The sequence below is a fragment of the Schistocerca cancellata genome, chromosome 8 (assembly GCF_023864275.1).
Source record: "Schistocerca cancellata isolate TAMUIC-IGC-003103 chromosome 8, iqSchCanc2.1, whole genome shotgun sequence".
In the NCBI taxonomy this organism is placed as follows: domain Eukaryota; kingdom Metazoa; phylum Arthropoda; class Insecta; order Orthoptera; family Acrididae; genus Schistocerca; species Schistocerca cancellata.
This window is the reverse complement of record NC_064633.1, coordinates 78,406,716-78,433,098: the sequence shown is the minus strand read 5'-3', so window position 1 is coordinate 78,433,098 and position 26,383 is coordinate 78,406,716. Positions and strand designations below refer to the sequence as shown.

The following is a 26,383-nucleotide window of genomic DNA, read 5'->3' as shown; positions in this document are numbered from 1 at the left end:
AATACTGAAATTTAAGACGGGGAAAAAAACCATGTTAAGAGCATAAAATGACATAATTAATCATTTCAGACAATTTCCAGAAAACAGTCAGGTTGTCCTTCCTGGTGCCTGCAACAAACTTGGATGTGTCTCCATGCTAATTTGGAATTTTTTGTAATGGCAAAAAATCACCTTTAATTATCTTTTCAAAGAAAATACCAAAAGCTCATTTTTCAAGTTCATGATCTCCAGGAAGGAAAGGATCTTAACAAAATCTTGCATTCTTCAAATTAACAAGATAAGTTCTTTTACAATGTGACGATCGTCTGCAATGCAGTTTTCTTATCTTTTGGAAATCGATGGTAAACGACATCCGCAATTTTTATGGGAAGCATTTATGCGTTCAGCAGTAGCACAATGATTTCCACTTTTGCTCAGAATACTACAAATCGACCAGCAAGAAGAATAACTAATAAGCATCTGCATTCTATTTATTTCAACGCAGAGATTTGCAAATTTTTTGCGTTAACAATGCACGAGTAGTGTTCTCACCTCCCTCTTCTCGCTTCCTGTATTCCTTATTGCGCATGCGCGGCTTCGTGATAGTTCCGACAGTCAGGAACCTTTGGTTTTATTCGAAGTCTCGAACGTATAATTTGCACGTTTCTTTGTCTGACGGACTGTGGTGCTGGTTGACACCTCTGCCCTATTCACGTTGCTGAAACGTTTCTGATGTAAATAATGAAACAGTGTACTAGGTACGCATGTTTTTCATGCTTAGCACAACGCGTTTAGAGAATTTAATCGCATTGTCAAGTAAAAATATGTACGTAAGTATTTCGCGTACTGTTTGTATGTATGTTGTGCCTCTCTTGTACTGCATTGTGTCGTCTTTTCGAGGTTAAGTTACAGTATGTGCCTAACTGAAGCACACTGTGAAACTTCACAAACAGTATAAGAGTGATGGCTTGCGGATGTCTTGTTTTCTGAATAATTGAGAAGGTACAGTATCTTATAACGAAGAAAAGACGGCTACAGTGCAAGGCAGGGAGCACAACACAGAAACACTAATGTAAATATTTTATCATGACGTTGAGAAATTCTCGAAACGCGTCGTGCGAAGCATGAAAAAATACGTAAGTGGTGCAGTGTTTCATTACTGTATTTTAAAGCCTGAATTACAGTTGCTGGCTTTCCAAAAACATCGGTTTTGATGAATGAAATTGAGTAAAATGTTTCTGCTTCCCACTTGTGGTCTGCACTTGCACTTCTTGAAGAACCAGTAATACAAAATGTTAACTGAAGACGTTCTTTATTATTCCCGACACCATTTTCCTCATTAATGGTCTGTTTTCTTTACATATTTTGATTATATGCATATGATCAAAAAAAATTGAGCAGCTTGTCTCATTGATTTTGGTAACACAAATTTTGTTCCTGATTGACAATACATTGCAGATAATTAGTACCAATGTTAATAAACATTGTAGTAAATGCCTGAAAGTATCTAATGTGAAGAAAAATTATCGTTGGTTTAGTTGGTAGTGAGCAGCCGCAATAAGTCCACTGATTAAGAATGCAGCTTAATTTCACTATTTATGTGTAACAACATAGCATGCTTATTTCTAACTATGTATCTCCCCTGTAAAAATGAGTTTGACCTCCCTATTTCGTCTATTGTCATCGGATCCTTGTATGGATGAAAAAATGTATGCATTTTGAAAGTGATGTTAAAGGATAGATTCTTTTGCTTTTTGTTCCTCAGACTTTATATAGGCAACATATTTCTACAGAAAAATCCCTCGAGAGAACAAAAGCACACTAGGAAGTATTAAATTTTCATAAGTTTGAGAAATACAGTTTCTTTACTAGGCTATGAGGAACGTAGAACTTCCTATCTTCAATGACAATGCTACGACCTACGAGACTGGACATAAAAGCTCTGCACGTGCGCGCGCTGATCCCTTTGGTTACAGGCTTATGAAAGGTTTTGGAACCAGGCAAAAAATTAACTCTGATCAATTGAAACTAGTTGCAACCGTCCATTGGCCGCAACTCGAACAGATACCACGCAGTAACTAACCACGGGAAGAACTGGGAGAGTGCCTGCGCGAAAGCATTCACATGGTTGAAACTGGATCTCGAACGAATATAGTAATCGACAATCGACTAATCTCGGAAAGTACTGTCACTGTGGTCGGTGGTGTGTGACCGTGTGAGCGTAGGGGTGGAAGAGAAATGTCATCCCATGGTCTATAGAACGCCCTCCAAATGCGCAGTACGATCTTCGGTCAACAGATGGCGCGAGACACTGTTGACACTAAACAGTTATTGAAATAACTGCCAGAATCAGAGGAACGGTTATCGCAGTAACCGTTACTTCTCAGTAACCGGTTATTTCTATCAGTTACGTTATTTTTTGCCACCTCTAGAAATGTGTGTTCGAGGTTAAGTTGTTGTTAACGTAGCACGTGATACATTGAGAAAAACACCATGGGAAAACTAAATGTTTCCATTTTGCGGTATCTCACGAAGGAAGATTTCCGTGTTCTAACTGCAGTAAGTTTGACACTTTGTTGCGTTACCTGTAATAAACCACATGATTTTGAGAAAGTGAAGTTGTTGATCTCAAAACCTTTTGTTTTTTTAATCGGTAAAGTGACTTATTTTCGTCGAACATTTCATAGAAAAACACACTGTCCTAATAACCTTTTATAATTTAGATACATTGTCAATGCCGGATATTCATTGTATAGTGTCAGAGGCATGGAGCAGGAGGGAATGAATTAGGCGTCTGAAACACTTATGCAGTGTCTCAGAGATGTGAAGGACGACATGTGTTGAATATGTTTGTTGTAACATGCAGATTTAGAACACACAGACATAAAGAAGAATTTTAGATTACGATAAATGATACTTTCACGCCATGTAAAACTTTTTAAAAAAATAATGTAACGGGCTTGCCCTGACAGTATATTATTTTGTTCCCAGATTGAAATGGGAATGAAGAATCATGAACTGGTTCCTGCACCTCTTGCAGCCTCAATTGCTAACTTGCAGCATGGTGGCGTTCACAAAGTGCTCAAGGATTTGTGTAAACATAGACTGCTCAGCTATGAGAGAGGAAAACGATGTATGTAAAAATTTCTTTCGTATTAAGCTGATTATATTAGCTATTAGACATCGTTCTTCCGTAAAGTTATTTATCTGACTTCGATACTGACGTCTCTAATGTTGGATTTGCAGATGACGGATACAGGTTAACAAATTCTGGGTATGATTATTTGGCACTCAAGGCCTTGACTATGAAGAATGTAATATCCTCGTTTGGCAACCAGATAGGAGTAGGCAAGGAATCGAATATTTATGTTGTTGCTGATGAGGAAGGAAATCCATTGTGTTTGAAACTACACAGGTAATTAAATGTATATTACTATTCCTAGCTTTAAATTATGTGCTAGTGGAGATATGTTAGAGTATTTGCTATTGTATCCCCATCGTGTTTGCAAATTACACATGGCAGTAGCCCAAAACAAATTAAAACACTGGTGCTGTATGTAACGAGCAGAAGGTCTCCATTTGACAGTATACATGTCACAAATTGTACATATGGATTATGTGTCAACACATCAGCAGTGTACATGTCAAACAGCTGGTAAAAGTTACACATTGGACACCTCTTACATTTTAAAATATGGCGCAGATGTAAACATTAGGCTTTGCTACCAGTCAATTTGTTGCCACAACCAGATTTTCTACTTTCACATTCATTGGCTTCACAATCTCTCAACCAAATTGTTACTTTCCAACCTAATCTAGACTTCGGGCTATGTGCCTTACGGAAGTGTCCAATTCTGTCTTTGACCCATGATGTGATCAGTAAGGTGAAAATGCCTACTGCCAGTGTACACAAAATGAAGACAGTGGCATCACTACATGCACACGCCATCAAATGCGGACAAAAATAAAAATGACATAACGTCCCACTCTAAACATTAAATAAAACCAACAGGACATATGTGGAAAATTAGGCTTTTAGTATGCGGACAAGCTAAATACACAACAAGAAAAAACACCTCCCTATTAAAAAAACAATTTAAATTGTATCTGTCTGGTACACCAATTAAACCACAGCAATTGGACATTTCCCTTGATCTATATACCTCAGCCGCAGTTATTGATCTCTCTCTCTCTCTCTCTCTCTCTCTCTCTCTCTCTCTCTCTCTCTCTCACACACACACACACGTGCACATGCTGACAATGCCGCATATATATGTCTCTGGTCTGAGCCACTGGAACTCTCGTCAACGTCATGTTGTTGCCATAAATGTGACACCCAAATTTTCAGCAATCGGTCCAAACATCTGCAGAAACTGTATGCCAGGAACCATAACACCTATCTCTGAACGTTATGAGACACTCATTAACTTTACTGTCATACTCATACCTAACAAAAAACAATAAAAAAAATACTTCTTTCCTGACAACGAACACCAAACTAATCAGACCTAACAAAAGGGCCAAACACACACGAAAAGACCTTAATAACCCACTAAAAATGCCTCCACAACCCATATTATCGAACTAACTACCTAAACTCAAAACCACGTTAACACGATGACAACCAAAACCCAAATGAACCCAGTACCACATGTTAAACTCAGCATGTCTACATCCACAACCAGAGTGTACACTCTAATACAAGACGACATCCTCAAATGCAACCAACTCAAAAACTCGGTGCAACAGTGATGTCACCACACGCAACAACACTGTTACGTCATGGGTCAGGGCAGACGGGTGGAATTGGATGCTTCCATTGACTATAGTTGTCTTTCACAACAACCAAGATTTTGTGTGGGGGGGGGGGGGGGAGGGAGGGATACCACATTTCAATCAACAACTTTATAATGTAGGTTTTGTGCAACTTTGCTTAAAAAAATGCTTGTAGATTTTCTCCATACAGTAAAGGCATCAAAACCATAAAAGCAGCTACTTTCAGTGGTAAGTAGAATGTATTATTCTCAGCTATAATTTGGGCCAACTAAAGTCTGCTAATGTGTAACTGGTTTCATAACGTGCGGCATTTTTTCAGTAAGAAACTTAGTGATTGTTATTGCCTTTGTGGTTGTTGAGGTTGGTGGGCAACCAGCAGGGAACCTTCCACACACCTGTTCGAAGCTTACCCCAAAGTCAGGCTCATGCTGTGTGAATATTTATCTCCGTAGGTGGAAGGAGGGGGGGTTTGGTTGGACTAACAAACTTAATTCGGCTGCGGTGGTCACCCCTCCAGAACAAGTAAAACTTCTGATTATAAGTGTTTCAGTAAGAGCACATTTATACCAAAATGTGTTTGTAATAGTGAAAGAGAGAGGGGCACATGTCTGTAGCTTCCACCATTTAATGTTTATTCATTACACACTATGACAAGACATATCAGTGAATTACAAACATCCAAGTGAGCAGAAACTTTAAAAATAATATAAGTTTGGTGGGTTATCTGATGTTATCAGAATGTGCAGCATACTTAATTTCAGTAAAGGTATTATCAGAGTGTGAGCTACATAATGTTCCAGAAGTAAGGAGGTAATGGAGCAAATAGTGTGCTCAAGCATATAGCTAAACAGCGAGCTCAAGAAAATGGCTGTGTTCATACCATCTTGTATTGTTGAAATGTATGAAAGAAGGCTTCCTCCACAGTAAAGTGCAGCCATGTCTGTCCAGTCCCATGTGCTGCTATAATACCAACATCATGTTCATATTATACTCCCATGTAAAGGCCAGGCAACATCTGGAAAACATGGACAGGCAGCTCATGAAATGGTGATTGTATGGTGCTCTTTACTGCCATATCTAAATCTATGTCATTTTCCGCAAGACAACACATCGTGTGTGGCAGGGGTACCTTGTACCACTACCAGTTGTTCCCCTTCCTATTCCACTCACAGAGCAAGAAAAAACGACTGTCTAAATGCTTCCGTGTGAGCCCTAATATCTTTGTGGTCCTTGCACAAAATGTACATTGGTGCCAGCAGAGTTGTCCTGCAGTCAGCCTCAAATTTAGGTTCTGTGAACTCTCTGGATGGTACTTAAGATAAGATACTTTATTGGCACATAACATGTTTTTATACAATCATTTGATTGAGAACATTGGTGACTCGTCAGTCTTTAACCTAAGTTGTTACAGTTTTTTATATACTACCGGAAAGGCGTAATACATACATTGCTTATTATAATAAAAATACAACATTATATTTAAAATCTTTTTGTAATTCATCGAATCATTACCATAGACTTCACACACCTATATGAAGTATGGATGTACTGAACGGAATACAAACAGCCATTCAAACTATAATTCTATATATAAACAAGAATATACAGTGAACATGTGTACTTTGTATCTATATGGCTTCAATAGTATACCGTTTGTACTTGTATCCTTACTCCCTATTCCTATTTATAAATTCTTCTAAACTATAACATTTGCTTTTTAGGTATCTGCCAATGGTCTCCAACGTGGATTCCCCAAATATTGACCTTATCTTATTTCTGATCTTCAGAGCCATGTAATATGGAGTACCCTCATTGCATAAACTAAACTATTTAATCTCTTCAGTAAACTGTCCACATGGTCAGCTCATTGCAAGTTTTTATTTAAAGTTATCCCAAGAAATATTACAGAATCAACTGTGGACAGTTCTTTACCTGAATATTCTATTTGTGATATACATTCAGTAGTTTGTTTGGTTCTGAAGTGTTTGGGTTTTTTCAAGATTTAATTTCATAGCATTATTTTTTATCCATTGTTCAAATTCTTGTAGAGTTTGTTTCGTGGTCCATACTAATTCTTCAGTGTTTTTGCAGCAGACTACAGCAGTTGAGTCATCTACGTAAAGTATTTGTATTTACTTTGCTAGGCATGTCATTTATGTAATATAAGAACAGAAGTGGTCCTAATATTGAGCCCTGGGGCACGCCTGCTTGTATTTCTTTCCAGCTAGAGAAAGTTTTCTTTCCCTTTTGATGTATCACCACCCTTTGGTGTCTGTTTTTGAGATAAGATGAAAACCATCTTATATATTTTCCATGGAAGCCATAGGTACCCAATTTTTGGAGCAGTAGCTTATGGTTTACTGTGTCATACACCTCTAAGTCACAACAAATGCCAGATACATTTTGTTTGGTGTCAAGGCATTTACTTACTTTAGAGATTATTTCATTTACAGCTTGTAAAGTGTTTCGTCCCTTCCTAAATCCATATTGGTTATTGAGAATAATATTACCTTCTTTATTGTACTTTTCTAATTGATTACATACTATTCGTTCAACTATTTTAGAGAAAACTGAGAGTATAGACACTGGGCGGAAATTTACTAAATAATCTTGTTTTCCCTTTTTGTAGATTGAACAAATTTCAGCATATTTCAGTCTGTCTGGAAAGCGGCCCTTGTCAAATGATTGGTTTATTATTTTACAGAGTTGAGGTGCAATGCTGTCACTTCCTGCCTTTATGATATTTGTTGGAATTTCATCCCATCCCACAGATTTAAGATTTTTTAGGGATTGTATGATGTTAGGTACTTCCTGACATGATATTGCAGTAAATTTAAACTCTCTTGATTCCTGCAGTACTGCATCAGGTCTTATTTATGGAAGCAAGAAGTTATGAATTTTGTTTGTGGTTATGAAGTACTTATTAAATTCTTCAATGTGCTGAGTGTTAGCAACAGTATTCCCACCAATTTCTAGTTTGTAATTTAAATGTTTTGTTTTTTGAGTACCGGTTTCTTTCTTGACAACCTGCCATACTGCTTTTGATTTATTTGAGGCAGTAGCTATATATTTACTGTTTGCCATTTGTTTTGTTTGTTTAACTACCCGATCAAATATTTTTTGTATTTGATTTTGTACTTAATAAATTCAGCATCATGGTTGGTTTTCGCTTCCTTATGCATTTCCCTCTTTCTAATACTAGAGATCCTGATACCTTCCGTAATCCATGTCTTATTTTTATTGTATTTATCATGTGTTGATACGGGGGAAAGCATTTGTTGAAAATGTTCTTGAATTCAGATATGAAAGTGTTGTAATTATTGTTTACTGAACACTGGTTGCTGAAGATCCAGTGGGTTTCCTTTAATTTCAAGATAAATGTGTTTATATTTGGCAGGCTGAAATTTCTGATCAACTTTACTGTGGGTCTATATGTTTTGTCTATGTATGGCAATGACATAAAAAGTGCTGAGTGATCAGATATTCCTAATTCTAATAAATGTTTTTCTGTATTCCCATAATCTTTGCTGCTCACTATATTATCAATGCGTGTGGCAGAAATGGCTGTTACCCTGGTGTACTCAGAAAAATTTAGTGTTAAGCCATTTGTAGCCAACAAATCCTTCAGGGTGGTAACAAATCTGTTTTCGTCTTTTATATCTATATTAAAATCATAACAAATTGCAATATTTTTATGTTTTCCCTACTTGCAATCTACTTAGCAGAGTTTCAAATTTCTCTAGAAATGCCCTAGTAGCCCAATATTCTGGGACATGATATATGCTTATGATTAGTAAACCATATTCAGACAGCTCAGTGCAACAGCTTTCAAATACCTGTTCCTCATTTAAACAATCGAAAGTCATTTTGGCTTCAAAGATTTGTGTCTGTTCAACTAATATACATGATCCCCCATACCTCTTTTTTATGTAAGGAACATAGACTTCCTTCCAGAGACTCCCATTTTAGTTCACAAAGCACCTCTTGAGTGTTGATCAAACCTAGTGGCCTGCCTCTGAATGGCTTCAATGTCTTTCTTCAATCCAATCAGGTGGGAACCGTAAACACTCAAGCAGTACTCAAGAATGGATCAATGGATCGCACTTTGTCCTATATGCAATCTCTTTTATAGATGGGCTACAATTTCCAAAATTCTCCCATTAAACCGAAGTCAACTATTTGCCCTCCCTAGTATTGTCCTTATGTGCTCACATCATTTCCGTTTGCTTTACAATGTTAGCCTAGATATTTAATCAATGTGACTGTCATGCAGTATACTGCTGATACTGTATTTAAATGTTATGGGATTGTTGTTCTTACTCATGTGCATTAATTTAAATTTTTCCAAATTTAGAGCAAACTGCCATTCATCATACCGTTAGAAATTTTTCCTAAGTTATTTTGTATCATCCTACTGTCATTCAACAACACCCTCCGGTACACCACTGTATCATCAGCAAACCGCCACTGATTGCTGCTTAGCATGTCAGTCGTGTCAGTCAGGACGTTTATGTGTACAGAGAATAAGAATGGGCCTTTCACATTTCCCTGGGCTGCTACTGATATTACCGTTGTCTCTGATAAACACTCACTGTCAAAGACAACGTTCAGAGTTCTGTTACGCAAGAAGTGTTCAAGCCTCTCACATATCCGGGAACCTGATCTGTATGCTTGGACCTTCGTTAAGTCTGCAGTGCACCCCCTGCGGGTTCGGGGGTTAGAATAGGCCCGCGGTATTCCTGCCTGTCGTAAGAGGCGACTAAAAGGAGTCTCACATGTTTTGGCCTTATGTGATGGTCCCCTCTCGGGTTTGACCTCCATCTTTCTAAATTATTCCGAAGAGCGAGCCAATTGGGGAAGGGCGCCTTACATGGTGCACTGTATCCGTCGTGCAATTAGACCTTTAGCCGGCTTTCACGTCGTTGCAATGGTGTCCCGCTCGTTTTCGATCTTTAGGGCGGGGATACGTCCCTGGGTGCGATTATCACGCTGCCCTCTGCAGTGTTTCTTTTAACTGCGACGACGACCTTGGACAGTTTTGCACCTAAGATCCAGCACGGTAGCCAGTCCGTTGTGGTGGGGCCGCCATGTACCCTCTTGGTTGTAGCCCCCTGACAACACAGGGATCGCTCTACTGATGCCTGCGCCGTTAACTCCCCACGTATGCCAAGGAGTAGATGCCTATCCTCCTGGGGTATCAGGACTCCCGGCAACGGCCATCCTGCCAGGTGGCCTTTGCTGTGGCTGGGTGGCGCCCATGGGGAGGGCCCTTGGTCGGAGTAGGTGGCATCAGGGCGGATGACCCGCAATGAAGCGTGGTACATCATCTCTCGCTGGCGGCCAGCCGCCAGCAGTCTCTAAGCGTTCTCGGGCTCAATTTAATGCTCAGAAGTACGATCCGAAAACGTTCCCCTCCCTGGCTACGCCGTGGGAAGAGCGTAAGTCCCAGGATGGAGGTAACAGTTATTCGCCCTGATTCTTAGTTTGCACGAGAGCTGATGGGGAGTCTTTTCTCTCCACAAAGCCTCAGTTCTTCGTCGAGCATTTAGAGGACAAGTTTGGGGAGGTGGAGGGCTTGTCTAAAATGCGCTCTGGCTCAGTACTGATACAAACGGCATCCTCCGCCCAGTCACGCAGGTTACTTGCTTGTGACAAGTTGGGGGATGTTAACGTTACTATTACTCCCCATAAGAGTTTAAATATGGTCCAGGGTGTTATTTTCCATAGGGACCTCCTTTTGCAGTCTGATGACGAGCTGCGCGCCAACTTAGAACGTAGAGGTGTTCATTTCGTCCGGCGCGTTCATCGGGGTCCGAGGGACAATCAGGTTGCTACCGGTGCCTTCATCTTGGCCTTCGAGGGTGATACGTTACCGGAAAAGGTCAAGGTGATGGTCTACTGATGTGACGTCAAGCCCTATATCCCTCCCCCGATGCGGTGCTTCAAGTGCTGGAAGTTCGGCCATATGTCTTCCCGCTGCACTTCCAGCCTCACATGTCGAGATTGCGGACGCCCATCTCATCCCGATACTCCATGTGCCCTGCCTCCCATCTGCGTCAACTGCGGGGAGCACCATTCACCTTGCTCGCCAGACTGCAGAATATTCCAGAAAGAGCGCAAAATCATGGAATATAAGACCCTGGACCGACTGACTTATACTGAGGCCAAACGGAAATACGACCGATTACATCCAGTGCGAATGACAACTTCCTACGCCGCTGCTACAACACCTGTGCTAGCCCCATCAGTTTCGCGCCTTCCGGCCGGATCGACGAGTGGTACAACTCCTCCTGCCCCCTTGCCAGTGGGGGGCTCTACCCACCGGATTGCTCCTGTGCCACCTACCTCAGGAGCAACACCATCCCCCCCATCGGGGACGTCGGTCCCCGCTTCTAAGCCGGAGAAGTGTCCAACTTCTTCGGCTTCTCACGCTCGCAAGGGGTCCCTTGGGTCCCTCCCTTCCCAGGTCTCCACCGGCGGGAAGGCTGACGATCGACAGTGGCGTAAGTGCCCACAATCTGCAGGTCGAAGGGCTTCCCGATCCTCCTCAGTCCCGGAGACTGAATCGGTGAAGCCCTCCCAGCCAGTTAAACCCAAGGAGCAGCGTGAGAAATCAAAGAAGAGCAGCTCTAAGCCCAAGGAACGCGCGGTGGTAGCCACCCCATCGCAACCTTCTAGCTCTGCGTCTGCGGACGAGGTGGAGATTCTGGCGTCCGCTGAGGACATCGATCTCGCCGGTCCCTCAGACACCGTGAATAGCAATAGCACTAGCACGGGTGCTCAATCGGAGGCAGCAGGTGACCCAGCGGCGTAATCTGCCGTCCCAGTCCCGGCACGCCTTTCTCAGCCATGGACAAAACCATCCTCCAGTGGAACTGCAGCGGTTTCTTCCACCATCTAGCTGAGCTCCGCCAACTTCTCAGCCTTCACCCTTTCCTCTGCATTGCTCTGCAGGAAACTTGGTTTCCAACAATGCGCACCCCCGCCCTCCGTGGCTATCGGGGTTATTATAAGAACCGAGCAGCTTATGAAAGGGTGTCTGGTGGCGTCTGCATCTATGTCCTTAACTCTCTTCACAGCGAGTCTGTCCCTCTACAAACAGCTTTAGAGGCTGTCGCTGTTAGGGTGTGGACGCCGCAGGCTCTTACCGTCTGCAGTCTTTACCTTCCACCGGAGGGTGATGTCGCGCAGCATGTCCTGGCTGCGCTGATAGCCCAATTGCCGCCACCTTTCTTATTACTGGGCGACTTTAACGCCCATAACCCTCTGTGGGGTGGGTCAGTGGCAACAGGTCGAGGCGTCACCGTTGAGCATTTATTGTCGCAACTCGATCTCTCGATTTTGAATGATGGTGCCTCCACACACTTCAGTGTGGCGCATGGCACCTACTCCGCCATTGACCTTTCAATCTGTAGCCCTAGCCTCTTCCCATCTGTCCACTGGAGTGTGCATGACGACCTGTGTGGTAGTGACCACTTTCCGATTTTTCTGTCACTACCACAGCGTCACTCTTCCGGGCACCCTAGCAGATGGGCTATGAATAAGGCTGACTGGGACTTGTTCTCCTCCACTGCCGCTATTGAGCCTCTCTCAACTGATGCCATTGATGGGGTGGTTACATCGGTCACCGCCGGCATCGTCACTGCCGCCGAGTCTGCCATTCCCCGTTCTTCTGGGTCCCCTCGGCGGAGGGCTGTGCCTTGGTGGTCGCCTGAGATCGCTGAAGCGATTAAAGATCGCCGGCGGGCGCTCCAGCGTCACAAGCGACATCCCTCCATGGACCACCTTATCGCCTTCAAACGGCTGCGTGCGCGGGCCCGCCTCCTTATCCGCCAAGGCAAGAAGGAGTGCTGGGAGCGGTATGTGTCCACCATTGGACTCCATGTCACTCCATCGCAGGTCTGGGCCAAGATTCGACGGGTCTTCGGCTATCGGACCCCTGCCAGCGTCCCTGCGCTCTCACTGAATGGAGCAGTTTGTACTGACTCCGACGTCATTGCAAACCGCTTAGCAGAGCATTTTGCTATGAGTTCCGCTTCTGCGAATTACCCCCAGGCCTTCCGCTCCATTAAAGAGCGGATGGAACGTCGGAGCCTTTCTTTTCGCACCAACGCTTCTGAACCCTACAACGCTCCATTCAGTGAGTGGGAATTTCAGAGTGCCCTTGCCGCTTGCCCCGATACCGCTCCCGGGCCAGATCGCATCCACTGTCAGATGCTGAAACACCTTTCAGTGGACTGCAAGCGACGCCTCCTCGACCTTTACAACTGTCTCTGGGTCGAGGGTGAGTTTCCGTCGCAATGGCGGGAAAGTATTGTCATCCCCATTTTGAAACCTGGAATGAACCATCTGGAGGTGGACAGCTACCGTCCCATTAGTCTCACCAACGTTCTTTGCAAGTTGCTTGAACGGATGGTGAGCCAGCGCTTAAATTGGGTGCTGGAGTCTCGGGGCCTTCTGGCTCCGTCTCAGGGTGGGTTCCGTAAAGGCCGCTCCGCCACCGACAATCTGGTGAGCCTTGAGTCGGCCATCCGTACAGCCTTTGCCCGCCGTCAGCACCTGGTCGCTGTCTTTTTCGACATGCGGAAGGCGTACGATACGACATGGCGTCATCACATCCTTTCTACGCTTCATGGATGGGGTCTTCGGGGCCCTCTGCCGATCTTTATCAGAAATTTTCTATCGTATCGTACCTTCCGCGTGCAAGTCGCGGCCTGGTATAGTTCCTCCCTCGTCCAGGAGAACGGGGTACCCCAGGGCTCTGTCCTCAGTGTCTGCCTGTTTTTAATTGCAATAAACGGTCTCGCTGCGGCAGTAGGAAATTCTGTCTCCGCTTCCCTGTATGCTGACGACTTCTGTCTTTACTATAGTTCTATTAGCATTGCGGCAGCTGAACGTCAGCTACAGGGCGCAATCCGCAAGGCGCAGTCTTGGGCTGTAGCGCATGGGTTTCAGTTTTCGGCAGCCAAGACCCGCGTTATGCATTTCTGCCGGCGCCGAACAGTCCATCCTGAGCCGTGGCTTTATCTTGGCGACGAACTCCTTGCTGTGGTGGAAACCCACAGGTTTTTGGGGGTGGTTTTCGATGCCCGGTTGACTTGGCTGCCTCATATCCGGCAGCTTAAACAGACGTGTTGGCGGCATCTAAACGCTCTGAGATGCTTGAGCCACACCCGCTGGGGCACCGACCACTCTACCCTGTTGCGGCTCTACCAGGCGTTAATCCAGTCCCGTCTGGATTATGGGAGCCTGGCTTATGGCTCAGCATCCCCATCTGCGTTACGGGTGCTGGACCCAATTCTCCACAGCGGGATATGCCTTGCCACTGGTGCTTTCCGCACCAGCCCTGTGGACAGTGTACTAGTGGAGGCAGGTGTACCTCCACTGCGGTTCCGGTGCCAACGTTTGCTGGCCGCTTATGCTGCCCATGTTCTAAGCTTGCCCGGGCATCCAAATTATCGTGTCCTGTTCCCGCAGTCAGTCGTCCATCTGCCAGACCGTCGGCCCCGGTCGGGTTGTCCGATCGCCGTACGCGTCAAGGAGCTTCTCTGTGGGCTTGGGTTTTTCCCTGTTCCACCTCCTTTCCGGGCGCCTCTGCGTACACCCCCGTGGTGTGTTCCTCGCCCTTGCCTTCGACTCGACTTGGCACAGGGCTCGAAGGACTCGGTCCCTCCAGAGGCCTTCCGCCGCCGCTTTTATTCCATCCTGGCCATGTATCAGGGCTCTGGAATTGTTTACACCGACGGTTCGATGGTTGCTGGTCGTGTCGGGTATGCGCTAACTCTAGGGGACCATTCCGAACAAAGGTCCTTGGCGGCTGGCTGCAGCGTTTACACTGCTGAGCTAGTCGCCATCTTTAGAGCCCTAGAGTATATCCGCTCCTGCTCAGGTGAGTCCTTCGTTATCTGTAGCGATTCCCTGAGCGGTTTACGAGCTCTCGACCAGTGTTTTCCTCGTTCTCGTCTGGTGATGGCTATCCATGAGTCCCTGCATACTCTTGCGCGTTGCGGCCGCTCTGTGGTCTTTGTGTGGACCCCCGGTCATGTCGGTATCCCGGGCAATGAACATGTTGACCGCCTAGCGAAAGAGGCCACGAGTAAACCATCTCTGGATGTTGGCCTCCCAGAGGCTGATTTGCGGGCAGTCCTCCGCCGAAAAGTTTTTGCGCTTTGGGACGCTGAATGGCGCGATCGGATTACACCCAATAAACTCCGTGCCATTAAGGAGACGACGACTGTGTGGCGGTCCTCCATGCGAGCCAACCGCAGGGACTCAGTCGTCCTTTGTCGGCTCCGCATTGGCCACTCCCGGCTAACACACAGTTATTTACTGCGCCGGGAGGACCCTCCTGTATGTCGCTGCGGGGCGGCTTTGACGGTGGCCCACATTCTGTTGGCCTGCCCCCTTTTAGCTGTGGTCAGGCAGACATTTGCGCTGCCTGATACGCTCCCTGCCGTTTTATCCGATGACCCTGTTATGGCTGCCTTAGTTTTACGTTTTATTAGGGCAAGGAGTTTTTATTCTTTCATCTGAGTTTCTGTTTTATTTTATTTTTTGTTTTGATTCTGGCCTTTGGCCTATGATTTTAAACTGATCTTTTAATGTGTTTCTAAGTGGTTGGCTTTTCCTTTTTTATTTCTATGGTCGGCCAACCACTGTCACACTCTGTGTGGTTTTAGTTCGTTTTGTCTTGTCCATGTCTCCGTTTCTCTTGTTCTGTATCGTCTGTGATCTATTCTGTTCCTCGTTTTTATTCTCTGTGGGTGTTCTTTGTATTTGGAAAAAGGGACCGATGACCGTAGCAGTCTGGTCCCTTTCATCCCCCAAACCAACCAAGTCTGCAGTGGGGCACATTGTCACACACCTTCTGGAAGTGTAATAATATGGAATCTGTCTGTTCCCCTTCATCCATGGTTCACAGGAAATCGTGTATGAAAAGGACAAAGAGACTTTTGCTCAAGTAACACTTTTTAAATCCATGGTGATTTGTGGACAGGAGCTTTTCAGTTCAAGGACATTTATTATATTTGAACTCAGAATATGTTCAAGAATTCTGCAGCAAACCAGTGTCAAGGGTAATGATCTGTAATTTTGCAGGTCTGTTCTTTTATCCTTCTTATGTGCAAGTTATCCATGCTCTATTCCAATCGCTTGGGACTTTGTTGCATGAGAGATTCACGATAAACAAAAGCTAAGTTAGGGACCAATGCCGTAGAGTACTCTTTGTGAAACCAAATTAGGATTCCATCTGGACCTGCCAGTAAATTTCTTTTCAACTCTTCCAGTTGCTTATCCACACCAGGGATGCCTATTGCTGTGTCTCCCATACTGCAATCTGTGCGAGTGTCAAACAGTGGTATATTTCTATGACCTCCTGCATGAGTGATTTCTTAAATCCGAAATTTAAAACCTCAGCTTTCCTTTTGCCATCCCATATTGCCACACCAGATTAGTCAACAAATGGCAGGATATAAGTCTTCAACACACATTGCAATTTTATGTAGGAGCAGAATATTCTCAGGTTCTCAGCAAGATCTTTTGCTGCAGTATGACAGTTGACATTATATGCTTTTTGCATTGATTTTTGATTGACGTTGTCAGTTGACTACACTATTGAAGTCAGAAATACTCCGTGTTCACTGAAGAGATGTCACTGGAGCTCATGGTGACTTACTTACAAAGCAGTAAAGCCACTCCATTTTTATTGTTAAAATGCCAATGTTTGAAGTTGCTGTTATTGAGATGCCAGTTCTGTTTGTTGTGAAATGTTGCTCATAATTGTCATTAATGTCTTGTACCTTTCAGGAGCTGTGAGAAGTACACACAACACCAAAACATGTTGTATTTCCAAAGTAATTTTTCCACATGGCATGGAAAGTATACTTACAACAAAATTAATATTTATTTTTGTGGACTGTGGGAAGTGTACTTACCACTGACTTAACTGTTTTATCACACCTGTGGTACTCGTACACTTCTGGATGTGCCTGACATGTTGTGGTAGTAAGATGTACCAGGTGTATAAAAACTTTGTGCCTGGCATGTTCTGGTAGTACATTGTGTCAGGTGTACAAAAAAAGTTACAGCAATCAGTTTCCATTTGCCATAAGATCTATACCGTTGTCATTTGTAAAGTCGCTGAATATCCCTAACTGGTGGGAGTGAGCAGAAGTCATCAAATTTTCAAAAATGCCACATAACAAATTGGCTTCCGATGATGTTCAGCGCCATCAAGGAATCTTGAAGTATGTGTAATGGAACTCGTAACAGCTCCCAAAAAGACCATAAGTAGAAACTTAGCACTGCAGTCTTGGGTCCTAAATCACAAAGATTAAATATATTCAACTGATCACAGTTCAATTATGATACCAAAAGATTAACTTCGTCCATGTTTTGTCACATTAATAGGTTATTAGGTGGCTGGAGCTGCATGTAATGTCTTCCTCAAACTACCATGTCATAAAGTTTGTTTGGCACTGAGAGACTTCCATTTTTAATCTATTAAGGATCTCCAAGTGGTGTAGGGTAGGTGGTAACTGCAGTCAATCTCTTCCCTTGGAGTGCAGATCTCTTAGGAACACTGCCTTGCTGTAAAGGGATAAAGTTATAAGCAGGTATTGCAAACTGCCACAACACAACCAGAATACTACCAAGTCCATCATAGTCAGCAAAGGGGCTGCATAGTCAGACTTTGCAACAATATGATGATAACAGACACCACTTGTCGCCAATATGTAACACAGCCTGCAGAAGTATTGCAACCCAGTTAACGACAACTAGGAAGTCACTGACACTTTCCAGACGGTTCGGCGCGGCACACTGCCTGTAGTAAACAATAGAAATTGACACAGAGAAGCAGTATTTAAGGATGCTTGAGCCACGCGATTGTTGTCGAACAATTGGGCTGTAATGTGGGGTTGAGCTTCTGCTACTGTGTCCACAAATATCACATATTACATGAAAGATACGGAGAACATTAACACAGCGATGACATTCACTACAGAAAGGAATGATACTACTCAAAGAATGTCACCAACTTCACCATCAAAGGAAAATATATAGTGAAAATCAAAAGTCAAAGATAGTTGCTAAGCTATCAGATGCTCCTATACTGTTGTGTGATGATATGGTAAACACACACCTGCTGAATCCATTTCAACTGGAAATGTATCAAAGGAATCAGAGAATCCCTCTATTTTCCGTAACTTTTGTCAATTTCTCTGGTAAGTTGATATAAAAAAAGGATGAACACCGAGTAATAGCACTTTTAAAATGGCTTCTGTATTTCAGTAGGACATTAATCATTCACCTATCGTGAACGAACTGCCGTGGCAGTGCGTGCATCCTGGCCTGCATTTAGTGTGAGGGCACCACAATGGAATACGTGGTTCCAACGCCCAATAGCGGCTCTCCCGATAGAGTATTTAAGCGCCTGCCTCTCGCTCAGCCAGCGAGTCTAATCGGTGCGTGAGCCTTGACACAATGTCTAGACAACAGACAGTGTGTTTATCGTTCTTTGTTTTCATTACTAGTGGGCATCTTGGATTCGTTTGGTTGCCTCTGTCACTCCATTGCTTCTTGCATGTTGTCGTCGTAAGGTCTCTCTCCATCGTCCATCGTTTCGTGTCCGTCCTTTCCATTCGTTTGTTCACAAGCTGCTCTCCTTTTGGTCCCGCTGCGCTTTCTCGGCCACCCCGCGATTGGAATGGTCGCGGTCACAACAGATTACAACAGTTAGTATGTCATTTTATGACTAATAATGGAAACTTAGTAGTATACTTTTTTTAAAATGGTTGTTGGTTAAATTGAGAATAATAAAGTTAGTCATAATGTGACATCATATGGTTTAATAACATGCTCTGGCTGTTCTATACATCCACCTCACAACAGATAAAAATTCATACTGATTTCACAGTCTTAGAATATTCTGAATTCTTGTTTCCAATTTCTCCAGTGGCATTAAGCATTATTAACACAACTGCTGGGAAATTTTCACATTTAGTGAATAAGGAAAAATTCAGGATATATATAGAAGGAAACATTCCACGAAGGAAAAATATACCTAAAAACAAAGATGATGTGACTTACCAAATGAAAGTGCTGGCAGGTCGACAGACACACAAACTAAGACAAACATACACACAAAATTCAAGCTTTCGCAACAAACTGTTGCCTCATCAGGAAAGAGGGAAGGAGAGGGAAAGACGAAAGGATGTGGGTTTTAAGGGAGAGGGTAAGGAGTCATTCCAGTCCTGGGAGCGGAAAGACTTACCTCAGGGGGAAAAAAGGACGGGTATACACTCGCACACACACACATATCCATCCACACATATATGTATATTATATATGTGTGGATGGATATGTGTGTGTGTGCGAGTGTATACCCGTCCTTTTTTCCCCCTGAGGTAAGTCTTTCCGCTCCCGGGACTGGAATGACTCCTTACCCTCTCCCTTAAAACCCACATCCTTTCGTCTTTCCCTCTCCTTCCCTCTTTCCTGATGAGGCAACAGTTTGTTGCGAAAGCTTGAATTTTGTGTGTATGTTTGTGTTAGTTTGTGTGTCTGTCGACCTGCCAGCACTTTCATTTGGTAAGTCACATCATCTTTGTTTTTACATTCCACATGGGAAAAATATATTAAAACAGATTCCATGACTTACCAAACGGGAAAGCACTGGTAGATAGACACAATAAAAAAACACACACACAAAATTTCAAGCTTTCGCAACCAACGGTTGCTTCATCAGGAAAGAGGGAAGGAGAGGGAAAGACGAAAGGATGTGCGTTTTAAGGGAGAGGGTAAGGAGTCATTCCAATCCCGCGACCGGAAAGACTTACCTTAGAGGGGAAAAAAGGACAGGTGTACACTCGAGCGCGCACACACACACGCACATATCCATCCGCACATACACAGACACAAGCAGACATTTCTGCTGTCTGTGTATGTCTGTGTATGTGCGGATGGATATATATATATGTGTGTGTGTGTGTGTGTGTGTGTGTGTGTGTGTGTGTGTGTGTGTGTGTGTGTGTGTGCGCGCGCGCGCGCGAGTGTATACTTGTCCTTTTTTTCCCTCTAAGGTAAGTCTTTCCTCTCCCGGGATTGGAATGACTCCTTACCCTCTCCCTTAAAACCCACATCCTTTCGTCTTTCCCTCTCCTTCCCTCTTTTCTGATGAAGCAACCGTCGGTTGTGAAAGCTTGAATTTTGTGTGTATGTTTGTGTTTGTTTGTGTGTCTATCGACCTGCCAGCGCTTTCGTTTGGTAAGTCACATCATCTTTGTTTTTAGATATATTTTTCCCACGTGGAATGTTTCACTCTATTATATTTATTATTTTTTATGTACTAGTCTTGTAATGAAATCACCAGCAGTAAAGCCTACATTTATCTGTCAGTCTTAATGACTTCTGTGAAGGCTGCCCTTTCCAGGGAGTTTTGGTGAAAGAAATTAATGCATGAGAACAATTGTTCTTGCAGTTTGTGTGTCATAGGTAATTCAGGGAAATGAATTAGTTGTATATTATATCTTATTATATACATTATATGATGTCGCTTGTAGTTTTATTGAGACAGCTCTTACCTTTAAATATACCTTATTTCTCAGGCTTGGGCGTACGTGTTTCCGTAACCTGAAGGAGAAGAGAGACTATCACCAACATCGAAGAACTGCCTCGTGGCTTTATCTTTCTCGTATTTCAGCCACAAAGGAATTTGCATACATGAAAGCTCTGAGAGACAGAGGTCTGCCTGTTCCCAAACCAGTAGATTTCAACAGGCACTGTGTTGTTATGGAGCTTGTAGATGGGCATCCCCTGTAAGCACTAACTATCTGAAATTACCATCTGTAGTGTTTTTGTGGTAACAGAAGTAAAGCTGTAAAATTGATCAAGAACTGTTTTTGACTGTTTCTTTGCATTATTTTTTCAGGTGTCAGGTTCATGAGGTCAAGGATGTTGAAGCTCTGTATGACGAATTAATGAATTTGATTGTCAAGCTTGGGAGTCATGGTGTGATTCATGGAGATTTTAATGAGTTCAACATTATGTTATGTGAAGATGACAAACCAGTTATCATTGACTTCCCACAGATGGTATCCACATCTCATCCAAATGCTGAAATGTGTGTATCATTTAATAACATTATATCACAGAGGAATAATGAATCTTTGTTGCATTTGTTATCACTAGATAGGCTACTCCCATGTAATTGTCATTCTCAACAAGTGATTAAAAACTGCTTTTTTGCTATACATATTTTTATAAAGACAAGTGTTAGGTGGTGTAATTATCTGATTTTGATTGGAATAATGATATTTACATTCACGTGGGTCTGACAGGAAGGAAGAAATCTTTGCTGTCGGCAAAGCAAGAGCCAGCATTCACAGAGTTCCCATACCACATAAGCTAGAGATTCTTTCTTTCATATGCAGTTGGCAGCGAATGGGCCAGCAGCCCTCCTTGGTGTGAGTAGAGAGCCATTGGTCCATTTGGGGAACATGTGGTGATTACAGGTGTTACTTATATCTTAAGCCTGACATATTGATTGATATACTTATACCTCCAGTACAGATAGCTTATAAGGAATTGCAAGTTCATTTCTGTTTGAAGATGTGGCGTTTCATTAGGTCATTTCTGAATTTTGAGAGCATGTGCTGTGACACATGATTAGTTGGCAGAGGCATTGTGATAGCATATGACCTTGTATTAACTAGCTGGAGGAGTTGTTGATGGAAGAGATTGATTTAGTGAGGCTTAATTTGAGTAAATAAACTGCGTTTCTTTCGTTGAAATGTGAAGTGTGAATTTAAACTGTTACTCTGTTTTCTCTCTGTGGAGATTTCCCACAAGATTGCTGGGGCTCAGATGAAGTTGGCACATTGACTGTTAATAGTATAAATTTATCAGTCCAATGATAGGATTTTGCCACGTTTCAGAATGCATTGAGATTGCTGCCTATGAAATTGGTGTAGGAAAGATGACTGTTAACCTTGTCTTGCAGGTCAAAGTGAGACCTGAGACGCTTATTAAGGCTGTTTTAAAATTGCAGGACATACTGATACACATTAAGACTTTTGCTATGGAAAAGATAATCATAAAATTTATGAAAGCATTGTTTATATAGAACATATGTAGGATCTGACTCATGTTTACACACATGTCGCTCCTTAATATCTTTTTCAGAGGTGTGTTCTGCATTTATGTTCATTGTGATTGTCACAGTTTTGTAGATGTAGAGACTTGAGTGAAGTAACTACCTCTAAAAGTGATTTTTTCCCATGTTGTAAATAATAATTAAAAATTGCTGTGTCGGACAGGTGCGATTAGCCAAACAGTTTGCTTCAAAAAATTCCCGTACAGTTATTGCATTATGGGACTGTGTGTGCTAAAGGAACCAGTAACCTGTATCACCCTTATTTCTCTATGGACTGAAATCTTCTAAGATACCTTATATTACACAATTGTTGTCCATGGCTTGACATTCATTGGACCATCTAGAACAACTTTTTTATATTTTGTTACATGCTAGCATTTTTAAACTCCTTATCTCAAGGCTTCAGCTAGCTGCTGTTTCTCCACGACATCGAAAATGGACAAATTTCATAGTAAATAAATTGGTGTGACATCATGCATATCATGTCCAGGCAGCCATAACAAGCATAGCCATAAATGCCATCCCTGCCAGAAACCTGTATGCCATAATTGTAGCTGAAGAAAAGAATATGGCTCCTATCTGGGAGGGCCACTAGATAGCAATGCCTGAATACAGTGCACCAGTTCACAGCAACAAAATAGTGTGCAGCACAGCCTTTGGAACTCCCAGCCAATTAATCATTATGCTGGACATCAATGCCAGCAGAGTTCTGGGTTGAACAGATATTGCAGCGTCATTTATTAACATGGACACATACTGGTGGCTGGGCTCTCCACCGCTCCAGCCACCATAGCGGCATCATGTGGTGAACAAACAATACCACACAAAAGGCCAAATTACAGTGCAAGCTTGAGTATAAAAATGTACATTTGGTACTAGCACTTTTAGTAATAGCTTCACCCATAGTAGCTAACACATGTGCTCTTGATGCTTTTTCATTGTTTGCTTTTTAGAATACTGAGAAAGTAAATTGCGTTTGTCACACCACACTCTTCAACCACTTGAAAATATTGTGGTGATACAGGCAGATGTTTCAGTTTGATCTTGGTCGTATAGAAAATTTACAGCTCACATATCCTCAAATCCTTGGCTCAATCATAGTTTTGAAAAGCTTGTCTAGTTCCATACACCATATGTGAGCTGGTAAAGGCAGATCTGGACAGACTACAAGGAATGGGAGCTTTTTCACCCATTACATCTAATCAGTGTGTATCACCCATGGTAGTTATTAAGAAACTTAAGATGTGTATGTATTTGTATTGATTTTTAAGGCTACCATCAATGACTGTAGCAATGTAGATTTCTATCCTATTCCAAGGCCAGAGGAGTTACTGAAAATACTAGCTGGGGGTCAATAGTTTACTAAAATTAAGTGGATGTATACTTAAATTACCATCAAATCTAGAAATCCATAAACTCTTTAGAGACACTGTATGGACTGTACAGATATAATAGATTATCTTTGTTTTATGAATATGCTGACCATATTTCAAAGATATTTGGAAGAGATGAGACTATCTTGACAGATGCCAGAAATCTGCAAGCACTCATTGATTCATCAGTCAAGTGGGTTACATTGTTGTCTGGATGAATGTAGTTTTTCCAGCATACTTTCACATATTTTGGTGGTATATGAAGTAATATCAGCTTCATGCAAAAGCAGTAATCTTCTATCCCCCCCCCCCCCCCCTACAACATTTACAGCCATTCCTGCTGAAAGTAACATCAAATGACAAATTCATGCAGTACATTGCTCAGGTAGCTCATCTGTTAAACCTGTTATGCGGAAATTATATTAGTTTTAAGGTGGTTACAACTTGCCAGAAGGTTTCATGCAGTTTAAAACGTACCTATGGTCTGCTCCCTGCGTCACAATCTGGCAGAACCCTGATGATACCCATCAGTGTGTCACAGAATGCAATCAGGGTGGTTCTATTGCACAAAAATAATGAAGGCACAGAGCAATTTTTGTACGCCTCCAAAACATCAATGGCACAAAGAAATTATTGTTGAATAGTGAATGAATCACTAGCTATTATTCATGGCGTCAAGGACATGGGTGGACAGACTACTTAATGAAAGTAGCATACCACATCTATGTCTTCCTCCGACACAGTCTCTACCCCAAGGATGGTGTCACTATGTCAGCCATGGAGGACACAATGTCAGATTATTAGTCCAAAATGCACAGGCCAAGAATTCCAAAGTTCCCCCACCAGTTACACTCGGACATGACCCACATGAAATAAAGTGTGATGACATGTATACTGGCCAGGTGTGGATTAGGAAATAGAAAGAATGGTCTGGTCTTGTCACACATGCTGCCTGAGTCAGTCAGCCACCAAATAGCATTTTTCCTCATGGCCAACATTAGAGCACTCATAGGAAAGGGTGCATATTGATTCTGCTAGACCGTTCAAAAGTGCAGTGTTGTTGTTTGTGGTTGATGCTCTCTCCAGTTTCCCATATGTCCTTGGCTACCTCCCTGGCAGTGATCCAGGCCCCTCACAAACAATACTCATGAGAGAGAATATACCATACAATTGTATCAGACAACAGCTCTAAGTTTGTGTCATCTGAGTTCAAGAATTTCTGCCAGAGAAACAAAGCATCCTATGTCACCACTGCTCCTTTCCAACCGGCATCAAATTCAGAAGTAGAGTGGGTGGTAATCACATTATTTGTAAACTCTTGTGGCAAAGATAGTGCAGACTCAGTCTCCCATGGATGCTTTAATGAGCATTCTCATGCTCTAATGGTCACCCACTATCACAGGTTGCAGTCCAGCAGGACTGCCACATGGGCACTGGTACTGTTTGCTGCTGGATAGTCGTGAGCACCCAGAGCTCGTGGCCAACACCATATTACCCTGCAGGCTCTCATGTAATGGTTTTGCAAGTTCAACCACATCCTCGGATGGACTGTAGGCATTGTAATAGGCTATCAGGGGCATCAGTTATTCTAAGGTGTGGCAGGCCAAAACAAACTGGTTTGCCCATGTAGCAAACTGCAGCTGCGACTACAGAAAACCGGCGTACCACCCGAGAGCCACGTGAACCCTCTGATCGCCCCATGATTGGCTGCTGCATCCTCCAGACCCCCCACCCTCTGCTTCAGCCAGCCGTCATTCCTGCCTCCGTGTATACAGTGCCATAACCTGCATTTTTATGCTCATCCAGCAGTATAACTACAATCCAAATGAGACAAGCATACAGAGGTTGTGTCACACACAATTTCGACATTCACCTCCTCAGACTGAAACAGAGATGAGCTCATGAAGGCCCCAGCAGAGACTGCCCAGAAAACGCAACTGTGTTTAAGAGAGACTGATATCATCATACCCCATGATGGCAGAGCTGCTAGCTGTTACAACCTCCACACTTCCACATCCAATACATTCCCAGCATTACCAGTTAAAGGGAATTAGGAATAATGTACACTCATCCCACAGCAAGACGAAACAGAGATGTTTGAGCTACCACTGCGTGATATCGGTACGCTCAGTATAGAGCATATTGCTGGGAGGCAGAGCCTGACAGAGGCCGTATGTGGCTGAGAGAGATGCTGACTGCTGGACAAGCCCTCTGGCATGAAGCATTGTACAGTCTCCTCGAGTGTTTCCTTGAGTAGATCACTCTACTATATGAAGCTGTAAGGTGCCATACTAGGCCATTGTTGACTACCTCACTGTGTACTTGGATTTCATGTTGGATTTGTCTTTGGATGCCGGCCGTGGTGGCCAAACGGTTAAAGGCGCTACAGTCTGGAACCGCGCGACCGCTACGGTCGCAGGTTCGAATCCTGCCTCGGGCATGGATGTGTGTGATGTCCTTAGGTTAGTTAGGTTTAATTAGTTCTAAGTTCTAGGCGACTGATGACCTTAGAAGTGAAGTCGCATAGTGCTCAGAGCCATTTGTCTTTGGATGGCCCATACACTGCTGCATACCTGCTTTGCTGTGTTTATGGAATCGTCAGTACACAACTTCTGTGACGAAATACGCTTCCATCTCTGGCTTGGTACAAACACTGAATGTAACCTTTACGTTGTGGACTCAAACACAAGCACCCCTTGTGGGCTCACCTTTGCCGCATCTAGCAGACATAATTTGTTTTTATTTTGTGGGATACAAAATACTCGATAGATGAATTTCTGACTATATGTTGTTGTTGTTGTTGTTGTTGTTGTTGTTGTTGTTGTTGTCTTCAGTCCTGAGACTGGTTTGATGCAGCTTTCCATGCTACTCTATTATGTGCAAGCTTCTTCATCCCCCAGTACTTACTGCAACCTACATCCTTCTGAATCTGCTTAGTGTATTCATTTCTTGGTCTCCCTCTATGATTTTTACCCTCCACGCTGCCCTCCAATGCTAAATTTGTGATCCCTTGATGCCTAAGAACATGTCATACCAACCAGTCCCTTCTTCTTGTCAAGTTGTGCCACAAACTCCTCTTCTCCCCAATTCTATTCAATACCTC

The 26,383-nt window shown here is 43.1% G+C and overlaps 1 protein-coding gene across 1 annotated transcript in view; it reads left to right on the top strand.

The window, feature by feature from the left end:
- The first annotated feature begins 2,180 nt into the window (after window positions 1–2,180).
- The window catches only part of LOC126094757 (serine/threonine-protein kinase RIO2), a 105,721-nt gene continuing 81,518 nt past the window's right edge, over window positions 2,181–26,383 (top strand). Inside the window, exons 1-6 of the mRNA XM_049909308.1 lie at window positions 2,181–2,221; window positions 2,418–2,538; window positions 2,971–3,112; window positions 3,226–3,394; window positions 20,361–20,570; window positions 20,684–20,875. Of these exons, the coding sequence (XP_049765265.1) occupies window positions 2,473–2,538; window positions 2,971–3,112; window positions 3,226–3,394; window positions 20,361–20,570; window positions 20,684–20,875 (779 nt within the window). The 5' untranslated portion in view covers window positions 2,181–2,221; window positions 2,418–2,472. The remainder of the gene's footprint in view (window positions 2,222–2,417; window positions 2,539–2,970; window positions 3,113–3,225; window positions 3,395–20,360; window positions 20,571–20,683; window positions 20,876–26,383) is intronic.